Genomic DNA, 23,910 nt, shown 5'->3' with positions numbered 1-23,910 from the left:
AATGTAGCCTAAATTTATGTTGCTAAAAGGTGAAGCATACCAGGCGCACGACTTATTTGTCCCGTTATTATGAAAAAATGCTCTTTGGTTTGGATTAATGTAGATTAACGAAGGAAATATACAGAGCTAAATTATAAATAAAATGGTTCAATTAATTACTTTTGTATTTTAAATAAATAAATAGGTCATAGTCAAGCCCCGCACTAGGGAAACCCTGTACCGCGGGTACCATGGTCACACACATCAAATTTGTGGTTGTCTAACCACAAAATTACATCCAAACTTTCGAGAGAAATAAATGTAGGCCATACACATATTACCCGGGACCTATGTGTGGCAGTACAATATGGTAACAGAGGCACTTAAAATTATTGTGCAAAAAAGGATGGTTTGTATATAATATTAGAACTGGTTCATGACTTTACAATCTCAGTCAACCGTGACCTTGTGACATGTAAAAAGCTTGAAGCGTTGGTTTGTTTGAAAAAACAAATATACTGAATTTTGATCCGAAAATATAGTTTCATTTGGAACTACTGGGAATAAACGAATATTTTGTAATTCAATTACATTTCGCAACACGTTGAAGCGTTTTCGAGGCGTAGTTGTTGCTAGGCAGTTCTATCATTTTATGTATTATAGTTTTTATATAGTGGTACGGGCTTCATATTATAATCTTTATTTTCCTATGAAACCAGATTATTTGTACATAAAGGATGTGATATAATTGAATAATTAATTAAACAATATATTATTTATTTGTGTTTTTATTTAGTTTATAACAAATACATTCTTAGCAAAATAATAATTTTATATGACAAAAATAATATGCAAGATATAAAAAGCTACAGCCGATCGGCAAATCTAGTGTACATACTACATTTGTACAGTGTAAAACTTCATTTAAGGTGAGGCCAGACGAGCGTAATCATGGGAGTTGTGAGTCGCGCTAACCTGGGTATGTACCCAGTATGAAAGATAAAATGTGGGCAGTTCCATATACTATGATACTAATTAATATATGGAAGTTTATGTTTACATCCAAATTTGAAAATTAGTATGCCACATGCCAACAAATGTTTTCCTCGCTTTCTTGTCGCCAACCTCCCTCTACCCGCACAAAGACGTCACAGTGTGACCGAAGTTCATTCCTAATTACGCGCCTCACAACTCATTAAAACATGCTCATCTGGCCTCACCGTTACAGTACCATTTTTTGGACTCAATGCTTCAGAGTTATTCAAGTTTTACAGAAGTCTATTGTGACCCTATTTCGTTGGAATGTATCATAAGAACTTTTATTAAGTGGTCTTTTAGCAGCTCCGGAGCTGTAGTACCGGTAAGTACCGGTACTTATCTGGAAAATAGGGAGGGAGCTGTACGTGCACCCGGGGCAGCTCACCCAAGGCACTAACCTTTTCAGAACCGAATGAAGTTTGTGCAAACGGGCTGATCTAGGGACAGAACCTGACTGAGAAGATCTCGGGCTTGCTTGGACAGGTCAGGGTGCGTACAGTTCGCGAAAGGACCGCAAGCTGTACACGTGCCTTAAGTTGTGCGATCTATTTGCGGGTCATATACATTAACAGGTATTTAACAGCACGCGTGTACCGCAGCGCACACGCAGTTTGTTCGCGGCGCATACGCTAGATCTGTATGCACCCTTATAGAATGCTCTTCCCGTATAACCAAGACGTTGATAGGGAGGGTCACTATAAACAAAACTGATGTAGTAAGATATGCGGTTGTCTTAATATTCAAGTGTCATTCAATATTTGAATGAAATATACATACAAGACGGTATCAGAATATGGTAATGGTACTTATTAATTAAAAATACTTGTAGTTACTTATAATTATTTTCGCCTGTTTCGGTCATACTCTAACGACTCTGAAGCTTGGGCTTTAGAAAATAGTACTATACACTCAACGGTAATAAAATTGAGCATTTAGTGAACTGCAAAATTTCAAATTACTTGAGTAATAATGGAGTAAGAGTGGAATCATTAATTTAATGTAAGAAGCTTATAAGCTCTTCACTACAGGCGTTTCATTTTCTTTTTACTAAATTTAATTAATCGACGAAATAAAATTTTTATGCTAAGAAACCACCACCCACGATCACATCATTATCGATTAATAAAAAAGAACAGAAAAATTATCTTAATTAAAGTAATTTTCACCTTTGCAGTCCACTGTAATTTCTTAGGTGCCCGATTTTATTGTTCGCGAGTTAAGATCTAAAACGTAAAAGTAGTGAGAACATAAAAATAGCACTTAAATATATAAAATACGCTATGAATAAAATATCAGATGCGTCTGCGCTTTTTGGCCCAAGTGTGACGTCATAACGATCGTGTTCGTTTTACGCACATGTGTTACAATTACAGAGTACTTAACAAGTAAAGGTAAATAGCGTCTTCTAGCAACGGAATCACTGCGCATGTACGCAGTAGCATAAGGCAAGTATGGTAACTCCATACACAGTAGCAGCGCGGCTTGTATGTGTGCACACATTCGCATAATAATGAAAGGCGCGTGAGACGACCTACTAAGATTATGCGAACTTGTTCGTCCACGAAAGAAAAAAAACTATGAAAGTTCCTTAAGCTTATGAACACTACACCAACTTAATTTTGGACCTGTTCTGTTTTTATTTTGTTTCTTAATTTTTTTAACAAAATTCTGAGAACATAATATTAGTAAATAAATTTGGCTGTTTACAAAAATAACAGAAAATTACCTAACAAAAAATAAATTTGGTGTAGTAGTGTTTGTTGGAAGTATCGAAATCGATAAACACTATGAAAACTGGATAATAATTGGTCGTAGTTTCTAATTTAAAAAGGTGTAACAAATTCTGGACTGTTAATATAATTTAAACTTTACCCAGTCTTCATATTGTTGAAAGTTCAATACTTATATTGCAAGTTGCGTCGTGATTTTATACTGAAATTTTATTCAACGTGCTGCCATCTTGCGGCCAGTAGCTGGACTGCAACGAAAGACTAACATCTGAACGAATAAAAAAGTGATATTTTCTCGACAATAGAAGTCTTCTTTAATGCACACATTGCATAATGAACTTAGTCTAAAATTAATAAAACACTCATGAAGCATTTTTTCGCTAAGCTTTTGATTAGCTACTAGCGTGGAAAATTCGAGACGTTTATACTTAGTTCTCCAAAAGATAAAACTCGATTATAATGCATTTTATTAATTTACTTTCGTTTATTACGATACCAAAAACCAATTCGATAATAAGAAAACTTAAAATTCATTAAAATAAAAACTTACCGATGATATGAAATACCACCACGGGTAATATTTTTGGTGCGGCTATCACTTTTGCACTCCAAAAAATCACAATAACTGATTTTTCCTACGATTTTAGAGAATTTGCGCCAAAGAATTGACACAACCGCAGAAAACGCAGAAAGCGACAATGGCGGACTGAGCTCAAGTAGGCGAAATACGCCTACAGTTGGACTGCGTACTACGCTAACTAACCACTTCTACTGTATGCATTGTTCTGCGTGTTCATCGGTACACGGTACGCGGCAGACGCGCACACAAAGTCACGCTGCTACATTTGTATGAAGTTACCATACATGTCTTATACTATGGCCTGTTTAAGTAACTAAAAGTAAAGTTAGTCAAATGACATTTAGACCCGTATTAATAAATCCAACTTGAGCTGCAATAAAATTTTGGTCACTTGTAATGACATCATCCAAGATGCCAATAATTATTCCTACTATTTCAGGAGACCTTGATATGCATCTCTAGATCTGAGTTCAGCCAATATGCACTTAATACCGGACAAGGAGTTACCATTATGGGCCTCAGGGCGCTTTCAAATTAAACGTTTGTAAAAGCCAATAGTGGCGCCACTGTGGCACTGCAGCCGCGCCATTACTAATTAACCGACTTCAAAGAAGTTTCAAAATACGTGTTATGATTTTGAAGATTCTTTTTTTGTTAGAAAGGGGGTGCCTCAATTCATTCAATCATTTGGTCCCATTTAAATTTGAAGAAACTATTCCACCGCTAAGGGTGGAAAACTAGGTGTAAAATCCGATTTCGCCACAGACATATATCTAGATAGACGTCGCAAGTACAGCAATTTGTATGAAAACCGAGCGTGCCACATTGTATTCCATTACAATAATTTTAATATTTGAAGTTGATTAAAAATTAAAGTTTAAATTTTTAAGTAATCAAACTTTTTTTTTAAACAACTTGTAATAATGGACATAACTATTCAAGTATTCCTTGATTACAAGTAGTCGTGAAATATTAATATAGTAGAAAAATACCTAAACAAGATAGTTATGTCCATTATTACAAGTTGTTTTTAAAAAAGTTTGATTACTTAAAAATTTAAACTTTAATTTTTAATCAACTTCTATCTAGATAGAATCATGTATCTAGATACATGTCTGTGGGTTTCGCGCACTTTCCGGTAACCGATTTCAATAAAACTTGGCAAATAGATGTAATATCACGAACTTTTGAAATCGGTTTATTTTATAATTTTCATACAATATTTGGAAACGCAGTTGCAGCGCCACTGTTGTGACGCACACGGCACTTTTGCAGTCACGATAAGTGAACTAAAATTTACCGTCACAGACGTGCGGCGTTTTTAAGAATTAAACGGCGGACAGGATCTAGTTCAAATCTCTTTTCTACAATTTATTGTATCAGATCAATGACCGAAGGTCAAAACCCAAACAGGAATGTTCCCTATAAAAATTGCATTGGAAAGGATCAAGAGCAATAAATAATCTTATAATCTTGGGGATAATTACTTATTAATTACTTAATAATTTTTAGTAACCAACCATTGATTTCTGCGAGAATTGCCTCCGATTTAGCTCTTGTTCACTAAAGCTCTAACAGCATTACAGAAAGTGATGCCAAGTTCATACAGGAAATGATGCCGGGTTCGCAGTGACATCATTTTGGCGTATCTGCATCTCTGTAGTGTCTGTAGTATATCTAGTCTGTGTCTCTGATGAATTGACACGTGACATGCGCGACGCGTCGTTATCGGTAATGGGTCAGTGACGCAGTGATTATATGACACGCCAAAATGATAGAAATGTGAACCCGACCTTATAAGTAGACAATTCTTTCATTACTCCTTCATTTTTATCCAGTGATCGGAATAGATAAGAGTTTAACTAAACTTCGAGGAACAGAGACAGAGAGTGGAGACTGCCTTGCAACTACATTTTTTGTCCTGGATTTTTCCGGGATTCTGGAAATCACTTAAGTAAATTAAAAATTGACGTTATTTGGGATAAGCAGTAGGTAGACTATATTTATCTCAACTACCAATTTTTCGGAATATTTAGGAAAATTCCAACAAAAAATAATTCAAAATTTTGATAAATATGCTCTACCTACCTATCCCAAATAACGTCAATTTTTGATGTACGAACAATAGTACATCAGCCTACACATTTTTATTCGAAAATCGCCTCCAGTACAACGGAACAAGATACGTCAATGTGTAGTGTGATGTGCTGTTGATTGTATGTATACACGCCAAAAATGTGTAGTCTGATGTACTGTTGACTGTACCTAAGTGATTTCTCGAATCCCAAAAAAATCCGAGACAAACAAATGCAGTCGTAAGGCAGTCTCCACTTTCTGTCTCTGTTTATCGAAGTCTAAACTTCGTAAATTTACTTAAGTAAATAAATTTTTCACCGTAGCTCGGAAAGGCTTTCTTTCTCCTTAGAAATCTGCGCACACAAGAGTTTTTTGCACGCTAGCGTGGAAAAGGTTTTCGAAATTCGAACTTGACGATGCATGGACTGTGGTGTCCTAACTTTTCTTTTTGATGAAAAAAATAATAATGACATGTTCAAATAAGCGACTTGTCGTATATTACTTATTTATGTAATATAAATCCGTTGGTATATTTCATTCTTATTATTGTTGACATTAAATTGACAATAATAACTAATTGGGTTTATTAAATTATTTTAATTCGTTGAAGAAATAAAATAATTTCAATAATCACAAAATAAAAGTACAAGCAAGAATAAAAATTGATGAGGTGTAAATTCAGAACGCATCCGAAGATGAACTTTTTCTTTTAATTTAAAACACTAATTTTTTTTAGTTTAATTGTTTTTTTTTTCATCTACCATTTTCCTCGCTATAGTGAGGTGAAAAGTTGTGTGATTCGCTCGGCACAAAGTTGTTTCGCGTCTCGTGTCTTGAAACCCTCGCTACGCTCAGAGCTTCCTTCGTTTGCTCAGGTTTCAATACAATCACTCGCGTCAAACAACAACTTTGCAGCCTCGCATAACAAAAAACTATTACATATCGACTGTGAACTGGCAATCGGTACTAAAACTAAAGTTGTCAAAATTGAGATAGTGCCGATTGCCAGTTCACAGTCGATATTCTGATCAATGTTCATAAGTTTAGATTAATGACAAACAAATGCTTTATTGCAATTTGATATTAAATGCAAGCTAAAGCGTTTTAGCTTTGTACTGTACACTTCTTAAAAAACAATATTGTGGCGATTGCAGACTGGCGTCACGCGCACTCCTATAAGTTGTTGTTGTCTACACAGATTATTTTGAATCTCTGGTAGGATCGTCATGGTGGTATTGCTTCTCTTCACGCATTATCAGCTAGGGATGCACATTACGATTTTTCTGAAGATCGATTCAAGTGTATACCATCTAACAATTTTTTGTACCGATTTATTACAATGCGATTTTTAAGTAAATTCAACATTAAAGCAAATCGAATCGTCTAGATCGTATTGATAATTTAAACAGTCTCTTTCTGAGCCCAGATTTTTTATTGAACTGCAAGAAAAGCAGTCTGGCAACATCTAAGGCTCAATTTATATTGCGGCGGAATGGAAGCGAATTTTTGTAACGATATTGTACATAGCACAATGAACTTTATGGTCAATCGTATAACGTATAAACTAGATACGACCCAAATCTTCCGCGGAACGCGCGAGCAATCTCGAGCATGCGCGAGAATTCCGAGAGCCCAAGTACAATAAGTCTACAATATTTGGCGATTGTCGCTGCTTCTGTGCCATCTGAACCTCTTTTCTCACTGGCTAGTATCACTTTGAAATACGACTTTCGTAACCGATTGAAGTCAAAAAGGCTGTCATAATTTGTTTATTAATTAAAATTTGAAACGATTTTTATAAGATCGATTCGAGACCATACGATCCGATCTCTGGACCGATTGATTCATTACGATCAAAAAAATCGATTCAAAGCAAAAAATCGTGCATCCCTATTATCAGCAAAACATAGAGGACAGTCGATTTGGAGCGCGTGTTAGGTTTATATGTTACCGTAATTGGTCATCAGTGACGCTCAATGAATAGGCTAGCCGTGAAATTATAAAACAAGCCGCGTTTTGACTCTAAGACTTGTTAATAGAGAAGTTTTGCGTGAAATCGTACTCGATAGTGGGGATGACGGTTTGCACGAATTTCAGGAACACTATGAGGTAGCAGTGCACTCCCATCTCGCCGCCACTCTCCGTCACCGTCTCGATTATCTTCTTCATCACCTCCGCGTGCCTGTAGCCCACACGCATTATTATTATTATTATTAAAAGAGGACTATGTGAAGTATGACTTAAAATCCTAACCATAGTGGAGACCGATGTCCAATGGGATGCATATGATTTGTTGAATAGTTTTACTTAATAAAAATGGAAGTAACTTAATTTGCTGAAGGTTCAATCGTGTAAAATAGCTGCTTGTGTTCAATCTTTTTTTCATCACAACTGCACGTAAATAGTACGATTGCATGCAGGCTACCATGATTATAATGCCCCAAATAATATCCTCGAGTCTTTTTTCTTCTTATTACAGCCATGGTCATGTGATTAAGACAAATCTTTAGGTATTACATAATAATATGCCGAAATCGGCTTAACAGTTGGGGCTCTGTTGGTACACATATAAGTTGCTAAAATCATGACCAGGAAAAAGATGCGTAATTACCGGCAAGGGTGAACGGAGGCCATGCTTGGCCCGGAGAGGTGCGGGTGGGATTCCATGGTGACGGTCTTCTTGGCGTGGTCCTGCGACACGTCCTCGTACATCTGCTCCACGCTTAACAGAGTGTGATTCTGCCAAAATTTTTTCGACCATATCAATAGACATATTCGATGACTCCATTAAACAATGGGTATTTAACGGCAAATGAAAGCTGGTACAGAAATATCAAAACTTATGTTCGACAGCAGCAATACCTAGATTAAGCATTTTAAACTTAAGACTAATCGGTCTTGCATGAACAAACAAAGAAAAGTGGTTGCCTACGTAGTCGGACACCAACAAAAATGCGAGAAATATAAAGACTATATATATTTAACTTTAAAATAACTTTATCTTATTCTAAGATACTTGGGTTTTTTTTATACAAATTTAAGTGCGCATTTGACCTCAGGTGATGGAATATGCACACCTAAATAATGCTTATTCACTCTCGTCTTGAAAAGACTCAAGTTATAACGTTCAGGGAACACGTCTGCAGGCAGGGAATTTCACTCCTTAGCCGTTCGCCATATGAATATGGAAGCATAACGCTTTGTGCAAATCGTTGGAATATCCACAACATGGGGGTGGAATCCAAACCTACGTCTGGTCCCCCGATGATGGAAAGGGGAAGGCGAAATTAAATCGTGTAATTCCATCGTTCTCCGTGATATATGCTGTAACCGATAAGCAGGTACGGCTGTGTTCAAGGCGCTGCAGCTTCGCGTCTACTAATTCCGAGTCACTTATAAGCCTCCTGACACGCTTGTCTATTGAATCCAAGCTGGCCAGTTGGTATGTAGTAGAGCCATTGCAAGAGGTATATGTAATTGTAATTTTTTACGTGCAATATGAAATATTTCATTCGTTCATGCAAAATACGAATCTAAGTATCGACAATGTATGGTAACCTCATCGTAGCCGATGAGCCAGAGGCGCGGCGTTTGATAGTACTTGTCGTAGGTTATGTGCAGGTCGTAGGTGCGCGTGCGCAGAATATCGTCCGTCTCGCCAGCACCCCCCACACCTCGCGGTTTCTCCGTCTCTACTTTGGACTCACGCCGCGGTGCCAGCGCTGTCGACTGCCAACATCCAACATTATCAACAAATTATTACTATTGTTTAATAACAGTACATTCCATTTGGTATTTGTAATATATTTTTTATAAGAATATCCACGGTGTTACGATTATGAGTGCTGATACTTACGGGGTCAACCTCATCCAGCAATCCGGACTCTTGAAACTGCTCCATGTCCTCTGCCTCCCCATCTTCGTCATCATCGTCGTCGTTGTCATCCCCCTCGCCTGATCCCCGTCCCTCCCCCTCACTGTCGCCTGCATCTGCCGCTTCCAACGTCATATCACATACCTGTACAACAAAAGCAGCTCTAGTTGTGGTCCAATCCAATTTAAAAAATTTTAGTGTTAATTCAGATATGGCCTTATCAATGCTGTGAAATTTCAAAGAACTCATGTTTTCAATTTCAAATATGAACTATAAAGCCTATAGTTAACAATACTGCCATCACCCCTGAATCGAAAACATCTTGCTTTTACAATATATATTTCCAAATGTAAAGTGGAAAATGAGGCGTAAGCATCAGTGAGTCAACAATAGTTATAGTATATTTATTATGATATTTTTGATGACAATAAATCAATAGCCTAGCCCAGTTCTTTGAAATAATATTACTAAGTAATTATCACCAAATAAGTAGGATAATTATAGATTTTAAACTGCATTTTGTCTCATTAATTAAGTTAAATGAAGTTCATTAAACAAAATATAACTTCAATGAGCCTTTTGGAAAAAAAAAAGTTTTATCCTGTTATCACTAACTCACTTTTTCCTCCAAACTGGGTGAGCCAGTGTTGTCATAGTGATGTGTGTCCACCCACCCACCATCCTCATCCTGCTCGTCTTCTATCACCTTTTCTTTGTCCTCGCAGTACTCTATCTGCATATCCAATAAAATAATACTGATGAATAATTATTTTATGACAATCAAGTGACAGGACGAATAAGTTATGCCGCTGGTTGTAAGCTACATTCCTACCCATAACCGTTGCTGTATCACTCGAGCAATGAACTTTAAATCACAAAGATCTGACAGTCACTGACAATGCACCCATCGCCCTGAGACATTAAGGTGACAAGTCCCATGTTTGCAGTTTGACCAGCAACCGTACCCTACAAAACTGGCAGCAGAAATAGGTATGGACAGTATGTACAGTCAACAGCACATCAACCTACACATTGACATATCTTGTTCCGTTGCACTGGAGGCAATTTTCGACAAACTTTTTACAAGTCCTTAAAAGTATTACATGTAGACTAATTACTATAATCAATAGGTAGCAATGCCAAGTGTGGGGTTCACTCAATAGTCTTATTTAAACAAACTCTTAAACTCTTAAACAGTCATTATGTTGATTGAAAATTAAAATAAATAATCAAAGAAAAGACAGCTGGATTGTGTAAAAGTTAACTGTATGAAGGGAATGAACAATGAGATGGTGGTAGAGATAAATGGAGGAAGAAAACATATGTACCATCCAACTAATGGGATGGTGATAAGATTGTTGAAAGATGGAAACTCGTGAATTGGAAATTAAACTAAACTATATTTTAGATCTAAATTATGTAGATGTTTTTTAAACAAACCAATGTTTCGGGTCCTTTACAGAAGGGCTAGCACGACAGAGTGCGACTTGTGTGATAGTGACGTATAGCCTGGGATCTCTATGAGAGAATAGTCGTATCAAGATACTGATCTGTGGGCGACATAAATCATGAGGTGCTTTATGTCGACAGCGTGCAAGTCACACCCTTTTGTGGTAGCCCTACAGGTCCCACATTCATGGACGCAATCTAAAGGCCTAATATTTAAACATAACGGGTTATTGTTTTTACCATCTCCATCAGCTGTGACCTTGGGACCTGTAATGCACCCGAAATGTTGCTTTGTTAATAAATATATGCAATTCAGATCCAAAAAATAGTTTTATTCCCAAAGTGCAACAATCGCAAGAACCTAAGAATTCGATGACGAAAAGATGCCAGTATACCTGTTTACATCGCCTGTAGCATGGCACATTTCGTGTGATGAGGAACTGCTTGTCGGCAGGTAGGTATGAGCGCGCCTTTCCCTCTTCGCCGCGCGCCCACTGCCACGTAGGACAGTGGTGCACAAGGTGTTCCCCCGCAGCCACAAACTCCTCTGGGGTCAGCACTCCTGTCTCTTGAAACTTAGACTCCTGCAAATGCTCTCTTAATTTGATATAGGTTTGTACTACAGTATCTTAATAACTGCAAAGACCAATCATTTTACGTAGATATAATAAATATTGACCAGAAAAAGTTACTCAGTAATTGTCATTAAAAAAATGCAAATTTATATTCTTTAATCACATTTGCCAATGATACTGAATAGGTACAATGATAGGACATAATAAACGGCCATTTAAAAGATAAAGTTTATTAGCACAATGATAAACAATTGGTTCAGGAACGGAGATGAATACATTACTACCCACCTTGAGTACAGGCGTCAGGTACCCTGCAACGCCGAGAGCCGTGCCCTTCACCGTGTTAATTACACTTTGCATGGTCGCCGCTCCAACAATGGAGCTTTAATTTAGAGGAATTTACTTTATTATTAGAATATTCAGAAATTTTAGAACAAATATACGAAAACACAGCAACAAAGAAACATACATAAGTTGTCAGCTGTTTCTTTGACAACTGTTGACTGCATGACATTTATATTTTCGTTCAGGATCTATTTAAACTGACGCTTTTTTTTAAGATTTTTTGGCTTGGATTAATCTAAACTAACCCGACGTATGAAATAACGGTAGGTAATTTTCCGAAAAGTGTCAAACAGTGGAACTTTTTCAGAAAAATTCTGAAAAATTGGAAAAATATAATTCGAAGCCCCATATTGTGTTCTACGTTTGATAAATGTAACACATTGATAAATGTAATTTTAGAGTTCCATATCTTCAATTTTTGACAGGTGTCACTGTTAAATGTGGAAAAATCTTAGACTATGGAAAATTTTTTCCATCCTCTAAGAAAAATCTTAGACTATTCCATCCTCTAAGGGAAAAATAAATTTTTTTCCATCCCCCAAGAAAAATACAGGAAAAAATATGTAATCTTCGGAATATGGTTTTTTCAAAAAGGAAATTTTTCTATGACCCGTTGGTTGAGGAAAAGGAAATTCATAATATAAAAAAAACCGACAAACCACTCAAAGTCCATTGAACTGCTTTTTAAGTGTACGCATATTATTTCTCCATTTAATATCGAACTATACAGGGCGTAAAAAACCCTAGAAGCTAAATATACGCACAGTGTATACATCAAACTGAGGCACATGAAGCAAAAATAATTGCTGGAAAACAACTTCTTTTTAGGTATTAAAAAACGGCTGTGGTTTATGGGTTCTGGGTTTTACTTCCCAGTAGCACGGCCCTGTGTAACCCACCGCGTCGCAGGTTGCGGTAGCGAAGCAGCTACCAGATATGGTAGCTAGCTGCCTCGGCAACCGCGGACTATAGGGCGATCCAACTTGAGCTTCAGCTTGAACTTCACCATCCCCCGAGATGATTGAGTCACCAACAGATTCAGTGGACTATCTACTGAAGAAATAGATGATGACGGCAAACAAAATAGCGAAACTATAAATAAACCTTCAAAACCACCTCCTATAATCTTGTGTTAACTGCCTCCGTGGCCGAACGGTTACCATGCCTGACTGCCACACAGAGGTCCCAGGTTCATTACCGGGCCGAGAGAAATATTTATAAGGCCTACATTTACTCCTCTCGTAATTTAAAATTTGGGTGTAATTTGTGGTTGTCTATGCGTGTGTCCATGGCACCCGCGACTCAGGGTTTCCCTAGTGCGGGGCTATGTTGAGTGTGTGCGTTATTATTATTATGGTATCGAAGACGTTAACAAGCTCACAGAACTCCTTGAGAGTGTTGTGAATAATTCAGATTTCAGCTACAAAATTGTCAACTAAAATCAATTACGTAACAGCTGCACTACCATAAAGGTGTACAAAAACATAATAGATGCTGTGAGAGGAAAAGGCCTAATCGGACATACTTTCAATAGAAAAGACAAACGGCCCTATAGAATCGTGATCAGAATTTTTCATCACACAATACCAATTAGTGCAATAAAAGAAATGCTGGAAAGTACGGTAACACCATTATTGGAGAAATAATAAATGCGAGATACAGACCAGAAAAGAAACCAACCTCCACTTAATTTGCCAATCTAGCACATGGACCCGATAACAAAGCTATCAAGAACCTCAAATACATCAGTCAGTTGTTATAGAAGATCCACGCAAACAAAATGTAGTAGTCCAATGCCAAAGATGCCAACAATACGACCACACTAAAAACTACTGTACGAGGCCGTGGAAGGTCCACAATCTCACAAAACTGCAGAGTCTCCTAAGACAGACCGTAACACCCCAGCGAAATATGCTCTATGTCCAGGCGCCCGTCCAGCAAATTACTAGGGTTGAGAGGTGTATAGAGAAATGCTAGCCAGGAAATCTAACAAACAGGACCACATTAAACGAAGGGGCCACCAAAAAATTGTTGCCATACGGCTACCCAGTTCCCACTCCAACTCATCAAAGAGTTGGAGTTAGACCAACTCCTGACCATTCTCAACGATCCAGATATTTTAAAAGTCAATAAAAGCAAAACGACTGAAATCCCCTCCACGATAAGTCAAACACTGGAAGAAATATTACTTAAACAAACAGAAAAGTTCGATTTAAACTTACAACAGATGAGTGCACTTATCAGCCTCATAACAACCCTAGTTTCCAATTTAGTAAAACGACTACCCTCAAGATAGCTACCTGGAACCTAGAGGGGCTGTCTTTAAACAAAGAAGAGATTGAAGCTCTGCGGTACACTCACAACATTGATATACTGCTGGTATCTGAAAGTCACTTTACGGCTAGCAGTAGGATCCGGTTACAAAACTATGACATTTATGCCACTAATCACCCAGGTGGAACTGCACACGAAGGAGCTGCCGTAATCGTGAGGTCAAGCATTAAACACAGTGAATTAGAACAGTTTAAAAAAGCCCACATATAAGCAGCCACTATTGCAATAGAGGATCGAAACGGAACGTATAATGTGTCAGCCATATACTGTCCTGCAAGACATAAAATAACAGAAGGGCAACACGATGAGTTGATGCGATGGGCGCACGTTATAAAGCCGGAGGAAACTGGAATGCCAAAAACGTCCACTGAGCCTCCAGATTGACTAATACCAGGGGTAGAAAACTCAAGAAGAGTCTAGATAAGAATAATATCACCACTACATCAAGAGCAGTACCTATTAACTGGCCCACCGACCCTAATAGGCTACCAGACGTCATAGACTTCTTTGTTGTAAAGAGGTTGTATAGATATTATAGAAAAAAGAAGACTGAGAAGAGTTGGTATACCAGCTGACATCGTAGTGACAAAACAGTATTTAATAGAGCAGCTAAAGAATTAAGAAGCCTCATATCAGAAGCTACTGACGTCGCTCTGGAAACTTACCTAGAGGTTTCCTCAACAAAAGCGACGAATTACTGTCTATGGAAAACATGCAAAAACTTTGATCGGCCATTACAGCACAACTCAAGCCGCCACTTCGGATGCAAAATGGAAAATGGGCTAGAACTGGACAGAGTAAAGTGGAGGCCCATTTGAATCAAGTCTTCAAATCAAATCCTGTTAAACCGAATGCAGATGAATCAGATATAACGCTATTCTTCACCAAGACTTCCGACTTGACCTTCCTCTAAAATTAGTGACGCCCAGAGAGGCATGCCCAACCACAAGGCACCAGGGTGCGATCTCATCGACAAGAAAGCCCTTGAAGAATTGCCGCGCAAAGGTTTAGTATATCTCACAACGCTATTCAATGCAACCATGAGAGTAGAATATTTCTCAAATTTGTGGAAAGTATCCCAAATTATAATGGTCCACAAACCTAGTAAATACCCTCACGAAGTCACTTCATATAGACCGATCAGCGTACTGCCTGCTATGTCCAAGCTGTTTGAGAGGTGTCTGCTACATAGGCTAACACATATATTTCTGGAAAATTCCGTTATCCCTGACCACCAATTCGGGTTTAGAAAAGAGTACTCAACTATAGAACAGACCCACAGAGTAAGCAGAGCAATCAGAGAGTGATACGAGAAAAAAGAATACTGCTCATCGGCTTTCCTTGACATACAGCAAGCCTTTGAAAAAGTCTTTATTTAGAAATGAAACTATTTTATCCTCATATAAATCGCGTATATTTGTTTTTTCAAACAAACCTTTGTGGTTTGGTGTTTGACGTTTAACAATCGCGAAAACCTAAGAACTCGAAAAGTCTTTATTGCCAAAAACATTCTTTGGAATCCAGAGCTCATACTCATTAGTAACAGTACATTTCAAATTAGAATTTCAATGGAGAATTGCTGCTAGTGGGACTAAATCAGTACAGGTCACCTTCACTGTATGCAAAGAAGACCGCTCTGGTTGATTGATCGAAATTGTAAACTGGCCATTGATACCAAAATTCTAATTTACAAAGCGATACTAAAGCTAATTTGGTCTTATGGCATGCAAGTCTGGGGCGCTGCTAGTACCTCTAATATAATGATTATGTAAAGGGTGCAGAGCAATATACTCCGACAGATATCAAACGTGCCATGGTTCATAAAAACAACGGAGATCCACGAATTTCTTGACATGCCCACAGTTAGAGAAGAAATAGCCTCCTACGGTGATAGATACAGAACTCGGCTAGAACAACACCTAAATCAACTAATCAAGCAGCTCACCATGCCTGAAAGTATACGGCGACTAAAAAAAGGCGTAACAACTTTGACCACTGTAGTCTGTAAAATACCTGACAACACAACCTTTAGATCAGGGCTCCACTGGGAGTACCACCTTTTCCATTATGAACTACATACAACTCATATGTTTATAGCCAGCCAGGCTGATTGCAGGATAAAGAAAGAAAAAGAGGCTGTTTTGTATGACGCGCAATACATAGGGCGCACTATAAGTTTCCGGAACTGGCCACATAATAAACAATATTTAAAAAGTAATTACAACATTTCAAAATGGAACTCTTCGGCTGTAGAACAGTTTGTTTCATCTGACTATCACTTGTTTTTATATTGCGGCGTCATTTTAGAAATTGGTTGGCTACATCACCATGGATTTATCTCGTGAACATTTTCGTAGTATGATTTTCTACGATTTTGAGTGTAATTTAACAGCTCAGCGGAGCTTTTGGCGTAAAGCACCATGCAAGACGACTATTTATAGCTGGTTTGCAGGATTCAAACGCCGTCGTGTGAATCTCAATGACGACTTTCGTGATGGTTGCCCATCCACTACTGCGAACAACAAAAACATCGTTGCTGTGCGCCGTATGATCAAAATAGACAGGCATATGACATACCATGAGATTCGGGCATCTTTAGGCATAGGCATGAGTCGAATACAATCAATATTACACAAACATTTGGGTATGAAAAGGCTGTGCTCTCGTTGGATCCCACACAATTTGACTGAGGCTCAAAAAACGGATCGCATCACTTGTGCATTGCCTTGCTTACCGGATTCAACGAAGGGGCGTCAAATTTGGTGTGGGACATAGTAACAGGTGACGGAACATGGTTTTATAGTTACGATCCCAAAACAAAGCAGCAATGGAGCGTATGGATCTTTCGAGTTGAAGCCGAAACTAACCAAAGTGGCGCGCGTGCAAAGTGCCTCTTAGCGGATGATTGCTTCTTTTTTTAATAAAACTGGACACGTGGCTACTGTTGCTTTGGAGAATCGCTGTATCGTGAATAGCGATTAGTACACGACTGTTTGTTTGCCGGAAGTTATTGACAATTCCGTAAAAATAACCGTAAACGCCGTATCATCTTGGACCACGATAATGCCAGTTCTCACACGGCCAGACAGACAAATGGATTTTTGAAGGTGAAGATCGTTGACCTTATGAGCCATCCCACGTACAGTCCCGATCTGGCACCTTGTGACTTTTATTTATTTCCAAAAATTAAGAACCAGTTTCGCGGTCAACGATTTTCATCACCTGAAGAGGCTGTCGAAGAGTATGAAAAATGTTTCAGAGATTGTTACGGAGGAGTGACATAAATGTTTTCAAAATTGGTTCATTCGTATGAAAAAGTGCATTAACTGTAGTAAATAAATTCATTTCTGACCATTTATAGTATTTTTTTTTATTCATTCCGGAAACTTACGTGCGCGTCACGTACAACATGTGCAACAAAGTTTTTGAGTGTAAGTGTTTGCAATTCGCGTTGCGACCTTGAAGTCTTCGTAGAATTTGGCTGCTGATCGCACTTCAAAACGTGGGTTTCCCCACACTACGTCGCGAACAGAACTGAACTGAACTCGAAAGTTCAATCCCGTAAAATCGAAATGCCTCAGAGGCACAATCAAATCAAAAATACAATTAAACTTTAATTTAGTTCTCTAGAGTATGTTATCATACATACTCTAGAGAACTAAATTCTTTTCACTCAACATTCACAGAGAAAACACAAACACTACATATCGCTAAACGTAAGTTTACGTGACTTTAACTGCAAATCCATCCGCCGACATTGAAGTCACTATCCGAACTTTAAAAGTCACAATTTTTATTTGAAATTTGCGCGTGAGGGTCTAATTGTCGTATTCCATGAACTCTACTCAATGCTCAAGTCAGGGATTGAGTATGATTTCAAGCACTGGAAACACGACCCTAATGGCAAGGACTTGAGTATGATTTCTAGTGCTTTAAATCATACTCAAGTCCGACTTGAACATTGAGTAGAGTCCTACGACCCTAAACCAAGTGTATATTTGGGTCCTTTAATACGACTTTACCTTTCTGTTACAGCCTGTATAAAAACAGAGTACTCGTTGCATTACCAAAACAAGAAAAAAAATATACTAAATCCATGGAGAGGCTGTATGGTAGAACCTTTGCCTACCCAAATAAATGGGAATGAATACTTTAAAAACATAACTTAACTGTTGTATCTGTCAATTTCCATCAATCAATTTTCGTTAATTTGCATTTTTCTTTAAATAAAAACGCAAATAATGTTTTATTCTTGCCGTAGAAATTAAAATTTTCAATAAATTAACTCGTATTAGGTCAAGCAAATAAATATATTAACATGGAAGACGTTTTGGATGAAACAGTCTCGTCAGAAGATTTGCAAGTAAGCAAGTTTGCACAACGTAGCGTATTTTATTTGTGTGAGTCATTTTGTTATCTTTGTTGTGTTTTATTATTGAGCAGAAGTTCGAGAAGGTGTTTCACGAGCAACTGCATCAAGGCAAGGTGACGCACAAGGCGCAATTTGAATATGCGTGGTGTCTCGTGCGGAGCAAATACCCTACGGATATAAGGAAGGTAAGATGGGAAAAGTGTTATTATTATCAACGTGTGAATCGTGACGAACGTAATTATTTGGGGTTCTTTTTACTCGCTACGATTAAGTAATTTGATTAACAAAGAAGATGTGTCAGAGCAACTTGTTGATTGAAGAGAATAAAATAGCTGATAATGGTAACCATATTTTTAAGATCTTCCACTACTACCTGTTCATTTCTATGCTACCCTCGTAATGAAAAAGGGCAGTATGACCAACTTTTGAAAGTTTGTACAACTACCATCATGCAGAAAGGTATTTTAATAATTTACAACAATTTACTGAAAGTAATAAGGTCTGCAGTGTCCAAATTTCTAAATGACAATTTATGTATTATTTATGTAAAAGTGTTATCATTAAAATTACAACTATATCAGGTCTTGAGCATTCAAAAGCCCTGATAGCTGCCTACAGTGCCAAACACTAGAGAAGCCATTGAGTATATAACCAGAAATAGAGATGAAATGTCATTTAATTTGCTTGAAAACTATTCTGCCCTATCATTACCGTGACAACTGTGCTCTGATTGGCTAGCCCGAGTTCGAAACAATTGATGTGTGTCGTCAACTGTTTCACTTCAAATCAACCAGTTAACTTGAGCATTGCTATAATGAGTGAAAATAGCAAAATTACATATTTATTATTTAACCCTTAGTTTACCCGGTGAACAAAACCCTTACAATTTACCTCATGTAGTCCATGGGACTCCTTTTGAAAAAAATATAATTTTGTTTGAAATAAAACCAAATGCAAAGTTAAAAAATCGTTTAATTTAATAAGGAATATTATGTTAACAGTCTTGTGTATCACAATTTGTACTTAATACGTAACAGTCTTTTTTATAATATGAAAGTCAAATAGACAATAAAAAATTCGAACAAAAACAAGAGCCAACTTCCTAACCAAAGGTTAAATTATATATATTTTTTATTTTTTTATATACATATTTTTATTTTTATAGTACATTACATATATAATCAAAAAATTAGAAAGAAAAATAAAAATATTCACGTCCATACAAAAAAATGAAACATGCAGAGCTTACTCCTTATCTCTGTTCACGCATCGAACACAGACTTTCTTTGTGCACCCTAAGCATACCGGCCTCATACATTCACGGCCACTCTTGAAGTATAAAACCGTCATTTTCTTGAAGAAGGTTGACTGACCCACTATGACACGCCATTTTAAACCCTAAAACAAAAAATAAATACTAATAATATACGTTCATAACAATATTTGTAATGAATAAATAATGCAATACTTGTAACACAAATGTTCCGGTGGAGTCCCACGGACTCCGCGAATGCCATTACTCACCTATGCAAGCATCGCAGGCGCACGTCCTCTTCGTCCCGCGTCTTGCGCCACACTGGGTGAAAGTACCGAGACGCCCGAAATGAAAACCGCGATATAAAAGATTTTACGTCAAAAACAAATATTACTTGGGGTCCCACGGACCTAACAGATAAATTAAGGGTTAATTACCGATGAAATGTGATTCTGTTTGTTTTGTGATTAGATGTTTAGCTGTTTTTCCCATACTACCGAATAAACGGCATTGTTAGAGATATAATCTTTATTACAATAAATACAGAATATTTTTTGGAATATACAGAGACGTACATACAGATCAGTACTTGGCCTGTCTATATTTCAGTGCAAACAAGACTTGATATTTATAAGAGCTGTATCGTTGATGTGTTACCAGGAATATATGGCACTTATTTCATCTCTATTTCTGGTTATATACTCGATAAGAGGAGCCTTGTCATTGGACAGGAATGGCATTGGAATGTTAACTAGATTCTTAACAGGATATCGTAGCTTGACCAAGCACATGTTAAACAGAGAGAGAATGAGTGTAGATTCTGCCACGAAGTCGATGAAACTCCTGTTCATCTTCTCACCCAATGCTACCCCCTGATGGGCATATGACGCTCCATACTCAGGAAGGTATAGCCACAACCAGAGGACTTAAAATCTGTCAGTGCCCGGAAAGTCCTTCAGTTCTTCAATGCTGTTGGTCTTGACTTTGAACTGTAATTAGTGGTGATCACAATAGATCAGTTGAAGTGATGTGACACAGTGATGAGAGGCTGCGTATGCCCCGAATGAAGCCACCTTAATAATAATAATAACTATACCAACACATAACATATAACTGTCACCACATTGAAATTACTGACTGACTTATTAAATCCTGATTTAGTCTGTCGAACTGGATGTGAGTGAATGTATAATATACCTTCAATATTTGTATGCTTAATTTTTGTTAAAACACTAGAGAAGCTCTGTCATTGGACAGGAATGGCATTGGAATGCTTACTAGATTTTTAACAGGATACTGTGGCTTGAACAAGCACATGTCAAATATTGGGCAGAGAGAGGATAGAGAGTGTAGATTTTGCCACAGAGCACACACAGTGGAACTATACTTATTGTGTACACGTCAGTTCCTGTATAACCTGCATTATTCACAAATTCACACAAATGATTCCTGACACAGCCTTGATAAGCTTAATAGTAGGTAACATTCACTGTTAATGTAAAGTTAATTGCACTGGAGGTGGTATTTGAACAAAAGTGTATAGCTTGATGTGCTGTTGACTGTATTACTGAAATAAAGATTTATTATTATTAAATGATGAAAAACTCAACAGTGAAACAACAGTTATTACATGCACATGTCAGCTTCTATATAACCTGTTATTCACAAATGATTTGTAAAACAGACTTGATAAGCATAATAGACCTCCTATTCATACCATCTACTGTTAATGTAATGTTAATTGTGTTACTGAAATATAGAATTATTATTATTATTATTAAATGATGGAAAATGCTACAGAGGGTGTTAATATAGAAGATGGGAGGACGAGGTGAAGCTCACTGTAGGTCCCTATTGGAGAAGAGTAGGTACAGAGCTCACTGGAAAGATCTGGAGGCGTCCTCTGCTAAGAGGCCCTTTGAGTTAAGAGTTGTAACTTGGCTTAAAAGGCTCAGTAAATAAAATAAATTTACAAATTAATGAATTATGATGAATGGTAGATAAGTTTAAAATATTTTTCTTACTTGTTAGGGCATATTACTTCTTAAAGAGCTGTTCAACTCGCACCCGGACGGCAAGCGCGACTACTTGTTCTATCTGGCGATTGGTAACGCACGCATCAAGGAGTACAATAAGGCACTGCACTATGTGAAAGCATTCCTTGAAATTGAACCTGCGAACCAACAGGTTGTAGCACTTGAGGTAAGAACATGCTCAATTGTCTTCAGTTCTTTATTTTAAAAACAACAATTTCAGTGCAAAGAAGTACAAAGGAAATAATAGGGTAATGGTAACTGCCTCTGTGGCCGAACGGCTATCATGTTAGACTGCCTTGCTGAGGTACTGGGTTCGACTCCCGGGCTGGGACTGGGAAAAAATAATTGTTTGGTCTGCATTTATTTCTCTCGTGAGTTTCGGTATACTTTGTGGTTGTCTATGTGTGTGTCCATTGCACCCGCGATACAGAGTTTCCCTAGTGCGGGGCTATATGAGTGTGTGCATTATTTTCAGGTTAGTTTTCTCTATTTAGTTATGGCGACAATTTTTATTATTTAAGTATTCGAGTATATTAAATAATATTTCGGGTTTATGGGACGTACAGGACTTACTAATGTCGACGTCCGCCATAATTTTTATATTATTTGTACAAAACTACTGTACATAGTAATTTTTAGTTGACGTTGGCATGTTTGATGACAATGTCATGGCCCCATCTATTATTTCGATTCAATAACATTTGACAGGAAAAGAAATAATATTTCAAGAAATATACTACACTTGCATATTAAATAATACTTTATGATAATATTTATTATTTTCCCTAGAACATTTAAATAATAAGAATTGTCAACGAAATTAGGTAGAGTAAACTATCCTGAAAATTATCATGTTTCCTTGCACAAGAAATGTTATTGTTGAGTAGTATTGTCAATAAAATTATATCTAAGTAATGTAAGATTGTGGCATATTGGTAAGAAAGGAACGGGGAATAAGAGAATTAATGTATGCAGTGGAACATAACAATCTTAAGAGTACATCTGCAGAAGGAGTTAATGCCGAAAAAATCGAAGGAGGTTTTGTACTGCTGTACTAGAATAACACATATTTTTTATAATACCTGAAGGGCTAGCACGATAGGACGCGACTAGCGCGAGAACGACATAAATCGCAAGATACTGTTCGTCCCATCACTTGATATTATTTGATATATATATTTAAAAAAATAAATGTAGACCATACAAATGTTTCTCCCGGCCCGAGAATCGAACCCGGGACCTCTGTGTGCCAACCCAGCGGAGGCAGTGAACTATTTTTTATACAGGAAAATTGCATCCAAATATATAATAATGATGTATTTTAGTATTATATGCATACATATACATATTTAGTATCATTTGTATATTCCAGCGTCAAATAAACAAGCGAATGGAGAAAGAGGGACTGATCGGTATGGCGGTGGCGGGTGGTGCGGTGCTGGCGCTCGGCGGCCTCGTTGGGCTTGGCATCGCGCTTGCCTCCAAGAAATAGCATTGGCTGTTACTGTAAGTACATTCTACCAGTCTACCGTTGATGTCATTGGTGATACTACCCTACTAATGGTCTTTATTAAACACCAATTAACCATTGTGGAAAACAAATGTGTATATATAATTTTGATGATTATTGATAAAGCCAATTTTTTATATTCAATTGATGCAATTCTAAATCATTAAAACATTTTACTACACAAGTTATTTTTTTTATAATTAAGATGTATAGGAGTTCACTTTTCATGCTGAAGTTTGTATTGGTTTTCAAGTTAGCTGTTAACAAGCAGGTTATTCTGAGCAAGCGAAAATAAATTTGATAAAATCTTGATTAGTGATATGATAACAATAAAGTAAACTACTCAAACTTTTACTTGAAAAAAAAAAAACTCTGCGTGAATACTGATAATATTATTAGCACTATAATATTCTTAAATATTACCTAATTTTGGAAGAATTGATTTGTCCATTGATATTGGACTGTACTTCCCTATTTCTGGTAAAGGTATCACCCATGACAATTACACTCCAGAGTTGATTACTGGGGTGTGATGTAATTATATTTAGTAGTTAGAGTAGAATCAATGATAGGTGAACACATGCATGTGTTGTTGCAGAATGAACGCCATTCTTGGTGTTCATTACCTCTTCGTCAAGAAGAGCCCCAGTCAGGAGTAGCGACGGCGCAGTGTACACGAAACACGCCCATTCTGGCGACATTTTTCACATGGCTTTAGTTCTAATATACACATTGTACAAAACAAATAATTAATGAC

The 23,910-nt window shown here is 37.3% G+C and overlaps 2 protein-coding genes across 2 annotated transcripts; one reads left to right on the top strand and one right to left on the bottom strand.

The window, feature by feature from the left end:
• Positions 1–7,394: 7,394 nt before the first annotated feature.
• On the bottom strand, positions 7,395–11,701 carry LOC113226159 (ubiquitin-like-conjugating enzyme ATG3). Its single transcript, XM_026458689.1, has 7 exons — positions 11,590–11,701; positions 11,122–11,310; positions 9,897–10,010; positions 9,260–9,421; positions 8,962–9,132; positions 8,015–8,142; positions 7,395–7,585 (listed from the first exon to the last, which is right to left on the bottom strand). The coding sequence occupies exons 1-7, from the start codon at positions 11,659–11,661 to the stop codon at positions 7,426–7,428; spliced, it is 996 nt and encodes a 331-aa protein (XP_026314474.1). The 5' UTR covers positions 11,662–11,701; the 3' UTR covers positions 7,395–7,425.
• A 6,500-nt stretch (positions 11,702–18,201) lies between these two features.
• On the top strand, positions 18,202–23,821 carry LOC113226158 (mitochondrial fission 1 protein). Its single transcript, XM_026458688.1, has 5 exons — positions 18,202–18,343; positions 18,424–18,537; positions 21,639–21,809; positions 23,016–23,149; positions 23,752–23,821. The coding sequence occupies exons 1-4, from the start codon at positions 18,299–18,301 to the stop codon at positions 23,133–23,135; spliced, it is 450 nt and encodes a 149-aa protein (XP_026314473.1). The 5' UTR covers positions 18,202–18,298; the 3' UTR covers positions 23,136–23,149; positions 23,752–23,821.
• Positions 23,822–23,910: the final 89 nt, after the last annotated feature.

Source organism: Hyposmocoma kahamanoa, unplaced genomic scaffold, assembly GCF_003589595.1.
Source record: "Hyposmocoma kahamanoa isolate Upper Pololo Valley unplaced genomic scaffold, ASM358959v1 182, whole genome shotgun sequence".
In the NCBI taxonomy this organism is placed as follows: Eukaryota; Metazoa; Arthropoda; class Insecta; order Lepidoptera; family Cosmopterigidae; genus Hyposmocoma; species Hyposmocoma kahamanoa.
The sequence above is the reverse complement of the archived record's forward strand: the minus strand, read 5'-3'. Positions and strand labels throughout refer to the sequence as shown.

Excerpts from the sequence above, each read along its gene's own strand:
- LOC113226158 (XM_026458688.1), top strand. The coding sequence starts at position 18,299 with ATGGAAGACGTTTTGGATGAAACAGTCTCGTCAGAAGATTTGCAA. Across the intron at positions 18,344-18,423 it reads TCTCGTCAGAAGATTTGCAA|AAGTTCGAGAAGGTGTTTCA; the intron begins GTAAGCAAGTTT and ends ATTATTGAGCAG. Across the intron at positions 18,538-21,638 it reads ACCCTACGGATATAAGGAAG|GGCATATTACTTCTTAAAGA; the intron begins GTAAGATGGGAA and ends CTTACTTGTTAG.
- LOC113226159 (XM_026458689.1), bottom strand. The coding sequence starts at position 11,661 with ATGCAAAGTGTAATTAACACGGTGAAGGGCACGGCTCTCGGCGTTGCA. Across the intron at positions 10,011-11,121 it reads GCTACAGGCGATGTAAACAG|ATAGAGTACTGCGAGGACAA; the intron begins GTATACTGGCAT and ends TTGGATATGCAG. Across the intron at positions 9,133-9,259 it reads TGCTGGATGAGGTTGACCCC|TCGACAGCGCTGGCACCGCG; the intron begins GTAAGTATCAGC and ends GGATGTTGGCAG.